Below are 12,895 nucleotides of genomic sequence, written 5' to 3'. Positions count from 1 at the left end.
ATTTATTTTACAGTGTTCTCATAAATAATTATGTCCCGCATGGAAAAACAAATTCATCAACATTGCGCCTTTTAACTTACTGCCTTTTTCACCTCGCCTCCATTCTTGCGTTTTTCTACCATATTTTCAAACTTGTTTCAACAGCTGTTTAAGTAATCATTTAAATTTAATGCATACTTATTTAGATTATCAGTTTAGACTGGAAACTTCTCAGGACATGAACCAATTTTCTTTGTTTATGATAACTGAGAAAACATCATATGCATCCATGGTGTTATGTATGTAAAATAATAACATTTTGCAACTTAATTTAAATAAATGAAAAACAAATCATGAGGGTGAAGAACTTGGAGGTTTGAAATGGAAGTAGAGTTCTCAGGATCCCAGTCTGTGGGTCACACAAAAGTGTGCAGTGTCTTCGCTTGCTACAGGAGAACTTGATCTTGTTGCATTTGATTTGTTACTGTGTATTTACCGTTTTTCCTCCTCATCCCAGTTTGGATCAATTCGTATTTGGCCTCTAAGGAGTACCTGTTATTTCCGTTATTTCCAGAATAAATTTTGGCTATGAAGCTGTTCAGTAACATCAAATACAATAATGAAGATGCACGAAATGAAGATTCATTTCTTATCTTGTCTTATCACCTACAATTTGATGGTAGCAGGCCATTGCCATTTGCAACCATTGTTGTATGAAGGAATATTCCAGATCTTTATAGATGAATGAAGCCTTAGAAACACTGGCATATGGCAAGCAGGATCTTTCTCCCCTCGTATATTCCATGGAGGATATTTGTGAGTGCAGTTCTCTTGGCTGTGTTCTTGCTCCACATCCAACTTTTGATTGATTGATTGATTGATTGATTGATTGATTGATTGATTAAGTGCTGCCAAGTCGGTGTTGACTTTTAGTGACCATATAGATAGATTCTCTTCAAGATGATCTGTCTTCAACTTGGCCTTTAAGGTCTTGCAGTGATGCATTCATTGCTGTTGTAATCTAGTCCATCCACCTTGCTGCTGGTCATCCTTCAACTTTTCCCAGCATTATGGACTTCTCAAGGGAGCTGGATCTTCACATAATGTGTCCGAAGTATGACTTTAATCCATTTTACAGTATAACCTCTGAACACTTTGGAATGTGTCTGCCTGTATGCCTTATTTCTTTATTTGGTGTTTTTTTTTGTTTTTTTTTTAAATTCTTGTGTTTGATATGCACTTTTTAAGTGCCAATGCTTACATTTCTTTGCTAGTGGTTCTCCCTGATACTCTACACTCTTAGTATTCTTGAGCCGTTTTTTTTTGGGGGGGGGGTTTCTGTAGAGGTTGGCAACACAGACAAATGAGCAAAAAGCAACTAAGATGATAAGGGAAGTTTTGAGGCAGTTCTTGCAGATCTAGTTCTTTTCCCAACACATTTAACCTAAAAGGCAAGAATGCTGCTGACTGTTGTTCTTTTTCAGGGTTTCATTATGGAAATCTTTGATACTTAATTTCTGAGTGACAGTTTTATTTTTGTATGATTCTCCCACCCCAAGCTTTTCAGTGCTGCTCTCACATCTTATGTATATTATGGGTGAGGGGATGTGGGCGGGGAGGTGGAATGGCTGTGGTCTATAAGGATAACATCTCCTTTACCAGGGTCCCTGTTAGGGTATCGGACCATATTGAATGTGTGTACTTGAGGCTGGGGACCAGGGATAGATTGAAACTTCTGTTGGTGTACTGATCGCCCCGCTGCCCAACAGAATCCCTTACTGAGCTCATGGACTTGGTTGCGGAACTTGCATTGGAGTCTCCCAGAATCTTGGTGCTGGGGGACTTCAATGTTTATTTTGGGACCAGTTTGTCCGGGGCAGCTCAGGAGTTCATAGCGGCCATGACAACTATGGGCCTATCCCAAGTGGTCTCTGGACCGACGCATATTGCAGGTTACACACTTGATCTGGTCTTTTACTCTGATCAGGGTGGTGTTCCATGGGTGAGGACTCCTACGATCTCCTCGTTGTCAGGGATGGACCACTGCCTGGTTAAGTGACTTACAGCCACTTCCCACCTCTGCAGGGGTGAGGGGCCTATTAGAATGGTCTGCCTGAAGAGGTTATTGGATCCGGTAGGATTCCAAGAAGCCTTGGAGGGATTTAATGTTGGCTCTGCCGGTGATCCTGTTGATGCCCTGGTTGAGAATTGGAACAACTTGCTCACCAGGGCAGTAGACACGATTGTTCCTAAACGGCAAATGCTGGATCCATGGGTAACCAGGTTTACCTGTACATGACTTATTAATATCTAGTCAAAATTTTCTACTGAGGAACTTTGGTGTGAGTAGGGTTAGAATGTTGAAGCACCCAGAGCCTGACATAGATGTTAAAGGGCAGTAATGGATTAGAGTTCTTAGTAGAGAACTTGAAAGATAACTCTTCTATTTAAACAAACACAGCTGGAAATTTAATGTGATTTGTGATCATGTAGATTAAACCTTGAAATCTTCCACCAGTCGTATTGCATGTTTAAGAAACAAAAAATGTTTAGTCTAAAATGAAGTGTAAGGTGAGTCTCACTGTCAATCATAGTTCAAAAAGGAATGCAAATTCTAATGTAATGTATCTGTAGCTTCTGCCCCATATGACTAGTGTGCAGTTTCTAAAGTGCCTTGTATTACTCTTTTTTTCCAACTTACATTCCATCTATTCACACAGAGTTCAAATTTCATGTCTACATTTACTTCCAGACTGATACCTATATCAACAAATAGACACATGGATACCTTAAATAATTACTTCCTATGCATCATGGTTATCAGAAATTCACAACAATGATGTATAAGAAATGATAAATTTAAGGTGTACCCATTGAATTTGTTGATGCAGATATAAATCTGGAGATAAATGAGAAAGTGAAATTTACAAGTAAACATAAAGTATGGGTAAATGGAGTGTAAGTTGGAAAAGGGAATAATATAGGGCACTTTAGAAAGTGCACACTAGTCATATGGGGTGGAAATGAACATGTTAAGTTAAAATTTGCATTCTTAAACTATGAATGAAATTAAATCTCATTTTAAATGAAAGGGTTTTTGATGTCTATATTTTGTATAAATACTCAAAATAATTGACTAGAAATAGCTTTGGGGGTTTTGTTTTTTCCAAGTATATCATAGACATCTCATAGCTATGAGGACAGACTGTTATATTTTTAGGGTCGTGGTGATTTGCTCTTGGATGAGAGAGACAGATGGGGGTGGGATATAGACAGTGATGACAGTGTAGTAGGTATGGACTGTGATGGCAGAGATTCTAAGGAAGATGAATAGGACAGGTAGAAGTGCTACTAAATCCTTAAAAGGAACTGCTCCCTCTCCAATGTACTTGCCTGCTCCATGGTGAAGGACAGAGGGTTTAAAGTGGGTGGGGGGGTGGGATACATTTTTATTGCAACAGTTGTTTAAAGCAGCACTTGGACTCAGAAGAATTGTGGTGACTGGCTACTACCTTTTATAGACTAAAAAGGTAATCTGCAGGCTATCTGGCACTGAGACACAGTGTTCCTTGTGGGTATAATACGGAGATGAACAACCTCCAATGTGTGTACTTCACATGTATGACAATGTATGCCAGGAGCTGAACCTTACCATGAGGGCTTAAAAGAATAATAACTTCAATAATCCTATCTCACTCATTACATAATATACTAAGAACATTAATCAATTATAGATAGGAATTTTTATGTTAGGAAGAGGAAGAAAATGGGACTGGTATAAAAATTGATGTGTTTTTTAATCATAGAGTGAGTTTTAAAGTCCTCCATCACTGTAGTTTAAAATAATATTTACCAAATTTGGACAAATGATAATTTTTCTAGCCTAGTTTGTAAACCAAATTTCAGATGAATTGGAATAATGTAGATTTTATGAGTGATAGAATGTGAAAAACTCCAGGCAAATTTACATGGGGAAGCAGTCCATTTTTGCTCCTTACCGTAAATGTAATCCTGAAATAAACCTGGTATTTAAGACAGAATTGAACAAGCCTCCCAGACTCAATCATTTGACCACCTGAGACTGAAAACTGGAGTTTTGTGCGTATATTATTTCACTGACTGCATTTTCCCCACTGATTCACAGTGGCATTGCCAGCTGGGGTCCTGTGGAGCCCACATAAAGATGTAAGAAATAATGTGAGTTTTGGTGAGGCACTGAAACCTTGGAGAAAGAAGAAGAAATAGTGCTTGTTATTGGGTCTGAACACTTAGGGTGGGATAGGGAGAAATTGGTCATCTGAAAAATAGGAGAGTATTTTATATGATTTGGTTGAGCTGTAATGTTTTTGCCCCAGGGCAAATGATAACAATAGCATATCAGATCAACACTCACACCTTTTTCTCAGTAGACTTGAAATGAAACCTTAGCTCACTTGCAATATATATTTGTTTCTAGAGTTCTTCTCCACTCCCCACCCCTTGTGTTTCCTTCAGCAAATGAGCTTTTAATAAGCACTAAATGTATTCGGAGTGGTGGGGTGATTATTTACGTTGTTCGACAAACCAGGCACATTCAGAATCTGTTTAAATATCTATCTAAATCCCTATTATTTTGGATGTGTCTAATAAATTCAACATAAAATATAGTTTGTCTGTGAAAGCAATCATGGTAGGACCTCATTGCAAATTCCTGTTCAGCTATGGAGCTGAGAACAAGTCACTGTGTTTTCAGCTTCAGTTTTCCTATCTTAAGTTAGGAACACATATTAATCCTCTACCTCCCCAGAGTTGTTGCAGAGCTAGGGAGGATTATGTGAAATACTTTGAGTGCCAGAAGTGCTTTAAAAATTGCAGAATTACATTTCTTCTCTAGTCTTGCAGATTTTTCTAAACCGAGGGCCTCTTTATAATTTACGCATTTTAAAAAGATACACATCTAAACATGCAATGAGTATCATTCCTGCACTGAGGAGAGGGTTGACTACACGACCTCTAAGGTCTCTTCCAGCTCTAAAATTCTGTGATTCTAGATACACTTTTCAGGGATCTGGGGACTAGCTGGGTTTCTTTTCAGGGATCTGGGGACTAGACATTTGGTGGCACACCAGGTTAGTTGCTATATAAAGTGTGAAATGGCATGAATTGCCTGTTGCCTTTGTGCTTGGTTAAATTCTTAGCTAGCAAACAAACAAAAGGCTATGCAATTAATTTTCATTTATAGATTGCCCTTTCCCAAGAGATTTGGATATTACTGACAATACTATTTGAAGAAAGAAGTTTTCTTCTGAAAGGGCTCAGAATAGCCTATTCACCCAGCAAAGTGGCCTTGGCTAATCAGTGCTTGTCATAAGCATTATTAGGACTTTTGGGAAGCACTGACAACATCTACTGTGCCAAAAGCAGATTGGAGGTCCCACGCAAGCACATCACTTGCCCCCTTTTTGTGCTCTTCATGATTATTTATTTATTTTATTAATCATATTTATCTAAAAAGGCAAATGCTGTACCCACAATGGCAGATATTTCTCTGTTCAGGGAGTTGGGGTGCCCCAGCCTCCTGATCACAGAAGTGTTTGCCTCTCAGACTAATGGTGGTCTGAAGAGGCAGACGCTGTAACTGTGATGGCAGATACTTCTGTGATTGGGAGGCTGGGACACCCCAACTCCCTGATCACAGAAACACCTGCCATTGCAGATTCAGCATTTGTCTCTTTAGACCAACACAGCTATAATCATGAAGAGCACAGCAAGGGGGTGAGTGTAGCCCCAGGGTGGGATTTCCAGATCCACTTTCAGCACTATAGGCATGTTCAGCACAATTTTAGATAACATCTGAAGAGGGCTAATATAAGCAGATAAATTGTGAGGCAAAGATTCACATTCTCAAATCGTCATTTGGATATTCAATAGGGAACCATGGCCGGTGACAATTCCCTAGCACAGGTTTTACAGGTTTTACCAAGTGTTTGGAAATGTGTCCTTCTCCTTCATGCTACGTAAAGTGTAATAGATCCTAAATATGTTGGTTATTACCTATAAAGCCCTCAACAGCTTGGGCCTGGGGTATTTAAGAGAGCACCTTCTTAGTCATGAACCCTGATATCTATTAAGATCATCTGGAGAGGTCCAGTTGCAGTTGCCACCAGCTCATTTGGTGGCAACGCATGACCAGGCCTGCTCTGTGGCTGTCTCAGGGCTTCAGAATATGCTCCCTGTTAGAATAAAAGCATCTTTATCTCTGTTTGCTTTTCGGAAGACCTCTAAGACACAACTGTTTTCTCAGGATTTTAACTGAAATCAGTTATAAACTGTTTAATTGCTTTTATTCCGTGCAATTTTTTTAACGTTTTATTCTGTGAAATGGTTTTGTTTTTACTCTGTTTTATATTTGTTGTATCTTAAATTGTGCACACCAGCCAGAGATACACATTTCAGGTGGTATATAAATATGATAAATAAGTAGGGATAGCAGGATACCAGGAACAAAATAGAAATCTTTAAAATATTCCTATTTTAAATATAGGCCAATTCATTGATATTGGCAGAATAACGAAGGGAGCCATTGTTCTCAGATAAGAACATAAGAACAGCGCTGCTGGATCGGGTCCAAGGCCCATGCAGTCCAGCAATCTGTTTCCCACAGTAGCCCACATACAAGAGCGGAAGGCATGCCCTCTCTCCTGCTGTTGCTCCCCTGAGACTAGTTTCAATTGTTCCAGCAGTTTCAGCAGAAACACGACTATTTCTTGTTTCATATTGTATAGGTAAGCCTCGGTATGATCAGACATCCACAATTCCCCTTCCCATGTATAAGTGCCTCTGATAGGGAGGGTTCCCAGTGAATAGAAGAATAGAATTTGAGTTGGAAGGGACTTTGGAGGTCTTCTGGTCTAACCCCCCTGCTCAGTATAAGAAACGGCTACAGCATCCCTGACAGATAGCCATCCAGTTTCTGTTTGAAGATCTCTAGGAAGGGAGAGCCTACCATTGCATGAAGCAGACTGTTCCACTGTCAAACAGCTCTTACAGTTAGGAGGAGTTTCCTATCATTTAGCATAGACATACTGCGCAAGGGTATGCCAGCCCAGTAATGTTGCATACATTCATGCAAGTTGTATGATTTGCATAAATGCAAAGACTGCACAATTGATATTTAAGAGTAAATCCATTATTTCCAGTGGGCTTACTCTTGTGTAAAATTTGCATGCATGCTATGTTTCTAGACTGACATACCCTTGTGCAGTATGTCAGCCAATATATTATATTTATTTATATGCATTAACACAATGATTTGATTTTGGTAAGGTTTCCAACTTATATCTTAGAAATGGCTACATAGTTCTTAAAATCAGAGCAAAACTTTTTTCCTTGCCTGTTTTGTATGAAAAAATAGCTGATTATTCTGAGCTCATCACAGAGTTTCAGGCCTCAAGACAGGGCAACCTTTCCTGGCCTTCTGTACCAGTCAAGCATGACAACCTACTGTTTGAACAAGGCAGTCAATGAATTACAATAATGCTAACCAAACACTTTTCTCACAGCTCCCCCCATACCTCTACACTAGATTTTCGCAAGCTTGTTTTATTTACTTTGGATCTTGACAAGCACATTTCCCATGTGTAAGGCATTCAGACTATATTTTCAGTATACCATCACAATACCGGTGAGACTGCAGATTTGTTTGGGAGAAGACAGAGAAAGATGGTCAGTAATAGGGTCTGGCAACCTGTCTGATACTCTGAATACATGCCCTTCACTGTGGAGAGCTATTGTGCATAGATTTCACTGATTTAATGCATTTGGCTTTGCTGGATCCCATCTACATTGCCTTTATTTATTCAGATAATATGATTTCCTTCCAAATGGCACAGCGAGGGAAATGTCTTGATTAGCAAACAAGGGGTTGCCATTTCCAGTCCCCGCTGGTATGTTTCCCAGACTATATCGGGCAGCAGCGATATAGGAAGATGCTGAAAGGCATCATCTCACACTGCACGGGAGGAGGCAATGGTAAACCCCTCCTGTATTCTACCAAAGACAATCACGGGGCTCTATGGTCGCCAGGAGTCGACACGACTCGACACCACACGTTACCTAATCCACCCACCCATCAATGCCATCCTATTAGCATTATTAAAAGCTAAACAAATGTTCAGAAGGGGAATGGTTCTAAAAAGAAAAGGAAAATACTCCAAGCAGTGGCTGAAAATGACTTGTGAGGTTCACCATTTATTTATTTATTTTTTAATGACAGGTACAGAGCAATACAGTGAATATACTGGCTATGCAGAAACATACCGGTGGGCCAGGAGCCATGAAGATGACACCCCCAGGTAATATTTTTGCAAATAAGCACCCTTGACATTTTCATCAGTGAAATTTTGATTCTGGATCCTCAAGATTGTACACAGATACACGCTCAAAAATCATTGAGATTAATATTAGCATAACATTCTGAGTATACTGCTGTTCCTTCACACCTTGTGTTTTATACCCCTAGCTTTGTGAAGCATTCAAAGTGCTTGCTTGGAACATAGGAACATAGGAAGCTGCCATATACTGAGTCAGACCATTGGTCTATCTAGCTCAGTATTGTCTTCACAGACTGGCAGTGGCTTTTCCAAGGTTGCAGGCAGGAATCTCTCTCAGCCCTATCTTGGAGAAGCCAGGGAGGGAACTTGAAACCCTCTGCTTTTCCCAGAGCAGCTTCATCCCCTGAGGGGAATATCTTACAGTGCTCACACTTCTAGTCTCCCATTCTTATGCAACCAGGGTGGACCCTGCTTAGTTAGGGGACAAGTCATGCTTGCTACCACAAGATCAGCTCTCCTCTTGCTAGGGCTGTGCATGGAACTGCGGAGCTGCGGTCCAGCACTGGGGTGGGGGGTCCCCTTAAGGGCGGGGAGGGTTTACTTACCCCTCCCGCCGCTTTCCCCCCTCCGGCGCCCGTATTTCTTTGAGTAATTGGGGCGGCAGGATACTTCCCTGCCGCCCCTTCCCCCGCTTGGCGTGCAGTGCTGTGCAAAAGGCTTTAAGAAGCCTTTTGTGCGCGTGTATGTATTTCCTTGAGTAAATGGAGCGGCAGGATATCTCCCTGCCACCGCTTCTCCCGCTTTGCTGCAAAAGCAAAGTGGCGGCAGGGGTAAGTAAACCCTCCCCGCCCTTAAGGGGACCCCCCACCCCGAACCACCCGAATCCGAACCGCCCATGTCCGGACCAGTCCGAAGGCCTGTAGAATGGCCTCCGGACCGGTCCGGGCACATCACTACCTCTTGCTTGCTTGCTTAGCGCTGAGGCTGGCCAAAACAAGGTTTACTTTGGAAATACTTGGAGCTAGTTTGGAGGGACATCTGACATGTTCCTGAAGAACCATGCATGTAGCCTGCCTCTGAAACCTGTGCAGAAGGATTTTGCAGGTAGCAAGATGAGATGTAGGCTTCACTTGGGTGGTTCTTTTTTTCTGCACTGCAAGGATGTTTTTCCTGACTTCTTAGAGCTTAATGTGCATAAAGAAGATTTAATCCTGCTGCTTACAAGAAGTCTCAACTCCCGCTTGAAACCTTTCTCCGGAACTGGCTCCATTAACTGCGATGGTTAATTCTCCAACTGCAATTCTCAAACATAGTTATTTATTTACTTATTTTGTGAAGGGAGGAGGAGCACAATCTAGCAAGGATTATGTGATATAATTCAAAACAGCAAAAGGGTTGATCTTGTTTGTAATATATTTACTACAAAGGCCCAGGTATCAGGTCAGAGCATTGGCTAATTTATTTGTTTAGTTATTGTATACATATTGTATTGTGTGGCTGAGAAGTACAGCTTCAGTTTTGGGTGAGGAAAGGCTAGAAGAAAGGGACTGTTGGTGAAACATACATGCAATATGGAGTAGTATAGCAAAAAAAACCCCACAGCTTTTTAGTTTTCTTGGTCATCCAGGGAATATTTGCAGCGCATGTGATTACATCACACCCTGCCCATTATTTACCATTTGTACTATATAATGAATGTATCTCTAAATCCATGGGGAAACTTCAGGTCTCCTCCCCAATCTGCTTTTCCCCCTTTGATGGAGTTCACCCATGATCTATTGCAGCATTGCTTTCCCCCGACATTATTTCTGTGCCTTTCCTCACTGGTGAAGCCCTTGAGAGATGAACTCATTTTAAATCTTGTTTATATGAGCAATATTATCACAGTTAATTTTACTGCCTTCTCTCTCTCTCCCTCCCTTTTTTACCCTCTTCCCAATGTAGGGATGAATGGCAGAGGCGCTGCACAGAAATTGTGGCCATAGATGCATTTCATTTCAGACGTTTCCTTGATCAGTTTGCTCCTGAGAAAATTAGAAGAGAGCTCAACAAGGCTAGTAACTCCATAATCCATCCTTCAGCATAAAGTCCATCATTTATTTGCAGCCATTTCATTAGTGTTTGAGTTGGGCTGTCCAATAATTTTTGCAGTGTCAACAACTCCTTGAAGGGGGACTTCTTATTTAATTGCAGTGTCAAGTCACACAAAATGTTATTCATATTTTGCAACAGTAAGATTAAAATCGAAGGTTGCCAGTTTAAATCTAGTTGTAAGTGGTTCTCTCTTGAAGTATTTATTTTTATTAAGAAAAATGTACTCATAGTGTGTGTTGAAGTAAAATCCACATATCCACAAAAATGTTTGCGAAGCAGTCATGCCTACAGATACTTCCTGTAATTTCTTTCTGGCATGAGTTAATTCTGGATACAGATACAAAATATTGTGTTTTAAAACTGCTTAGGTTGAGAAAAGTTGTGATCAGTTCTGAAGCTTTTTTATTTGGTTTGCCAATGAGAAATACATTGTCAACTTTTTCTTCCACTAAGTGTACATTCAGGCTACCAATTTCCCCCAATGAGGAAAACATTGTAGGAATTCATTACAGTAGGTTGTAGTAGTCCAATAGCATTAGGCTATCTGAAATGGTCCAGCATGTAAGAAGCTTTACTTTAGCTTCTTGCTTTACTTTGCACTTTAGCCCAGCAGTCTCCAGTCTTGCCAGTTACAGGACCTACTTTTAACTACAACCTGCAATATGGAACCCACAAATGTTTGCAATATACAATCTATCTTTCCTGTCCCTTGGTTATTTGCCTCCCTCCCTATCTTTTCTCTACTTTTTCTTTTGCCCTTTCTCCCCCTGCCAAAAAAGTTCTGTTCTTTTAAAAAGAAACGAGAAATCCCAGACAGAGGAAACAAAGAAAATGATGGTAGCGTCACTGGTTTGACAGATTAGGTTTGCTTGTGATTCACCTGTGAGTCCTGACTCACCAGCTGAAGACCACTGTATTATTAATCAAATAGCAAGAATGAAGCTTGCTGAACTGGTGACAAAGAAATGTAGACAATTTGGTTTCACCAGCTTCCTGTGCTCAGTGGTTACCATTTTTTTGCCTGTCTGGTAAAAATAGGTTGTCCACCTCCTGTCATAAAAGCATCCCATGCAAATATCATTGTAAAACACATCTTGAAATTGCATTTCCTCAGGGTATTTTCCCCATTAAGTCAGCTTATATAATATGTAATAGATTGTAGAATAAAATTACATTTCTACAAATAATAACCTCTGTGGCCCTGGTTTAACTGGTTAACCGTGGCAGAGGTGGGGGCGGGTCTCTGCAGTAGCAGTTTTCTGTTGTTTGTAATGCATCTTCATTATGATTGTGCCTCATAAATCTGGAAGAAGTGGGGTGCTTCTAGCTTCAGTGGATCTGATTCTGCTAAATATGTTCAAGTATATGTGACTGGAATTTCCTTTTGCTCCTAAGAAAGAGATATATCTTCTAAGATAATTGTTTCAAAAATGGCAAGGAATGACTAATTTTATTTTTTACAAAACAAAAAGCTAGTGCTTAATATTGAAAGTAATGCAGCATGCCATCATAGGTAGCAATAAAATAAGCATTGCAAAAGACAGTAAATAAAGTTAGTAAACTTCACTGACAGCTTAATTGGAAAATTAAAATAATCTACTCCAAGTATCTGACGTCAGATTTGACATATTCAGTTACATTGGCAGGAAATGTGCAAATCCTATGTTAGAATAGCTTTCATACATTTTTCCATTGTATTAGAACTCTTCCTCTTTGGGGAAAAGAGAGGTTGTACTTGAGACAATTGCTGAGTGACATATTTTATATTCCATTAACTAAGATAAAGTTAGATTTATGGGTAAATCTTATATTATTATCACACCCCTGACTTAAAATCTCCAGTAGTGTTGCTTTTAAGTTATTGCTAGTGTGTAGGTGCCTGTAATTCTACTTGCCACTTATCAGATTTTAATACTAATTTATTTAAAATATTTATATCTTGCTCCTCCAGCACACTGCTGTTCAGAGCAGCGTACAATAAAAACATAAAATTCATGATAAAAGAATTTAAAAGTAAATGACAATAAAATAAAATCATCTTAAAACACAATAAGTAGATGCAGAGCAGATAATATAAGACAAGTAGGAAAGTAACCAAGATTAGAACTAGATGACAATCACAGCCAGTCTTTAAAAGCTTCTTGGGAAAGGAAGGTTTTTTTAGTGGGTTTAAAAAAAAACAAACAACTAAGCAAAGAGGGAGGCAGGCAAAGCTCTTCTGGGAGGGCATTCTAAAGACTGGCGGGGGGTGGGGACACTACTGAGACAGGCCTATCCCTGATTCCTGCCAGCCAGATCTGTGTCAATGGCAGGGTACCGGTTGATTGGATGATCTGAGGGCCCTTGCAGATTCATATGGATAAATGTGATCCAAAAGGTACCCCGCCACCAAGCTGTGTAAGGATTTAAAAGTCAAAACCAGCATTTTGACTCAGAAGCAAACTGGCAACTAATGAAGCTGTTGCAGGATAGATGTAATACTTGTATAGTGACTAGTGTCCACAAGCATC

General features: G+C 40.0%; 1 protein-coding gene across 2 annotated transcripts in view; it reads left to right on the top strand.

The window, feature by feature from the left end:
• PARG (poly(ADP-ribose) glycohydrolase) overlaps positions 1-12,895 on the top strand; it is a 137,222-nt gene that overhangs the window by 107,879 nt on the left and 16,448 nt on the right. For both annotated transcript variants that reach the window (XM_053310873.1, XM_053310872.1), the window contains 2 exons: positions 8,234-8,312; positions 10,236-10,344. In XM_053310873.1, coding sequence (XP_053166848.1) covers positions 8,234-8,312; positions 10,236-10,344 — 188 coding nt within the window. The remainder of the gene's footprint in view (positions 1-8,233; positions 8,313-10,235; positions 10,345-12,895) is intronic.

The sequence above is a fragment of the Hemicordylus capensis genome, chromosome 3, assembly GCF_027244095.1.
Source record: "Hemicordylus capensis ecotype Gifberg chromosome 3, rHemCap1.1.pri, whole genome shotgun sequence".
Taxonomy (NCBI): Eukaryota; Metazoa; Chordata; class Lepidosauria; order Squamata; family Cordylidae; genus Hemicordylus; species Hemicordylus capensis.
This window is presented reverse-complemented; position numbering and strand designations above follow the sequence as displayed.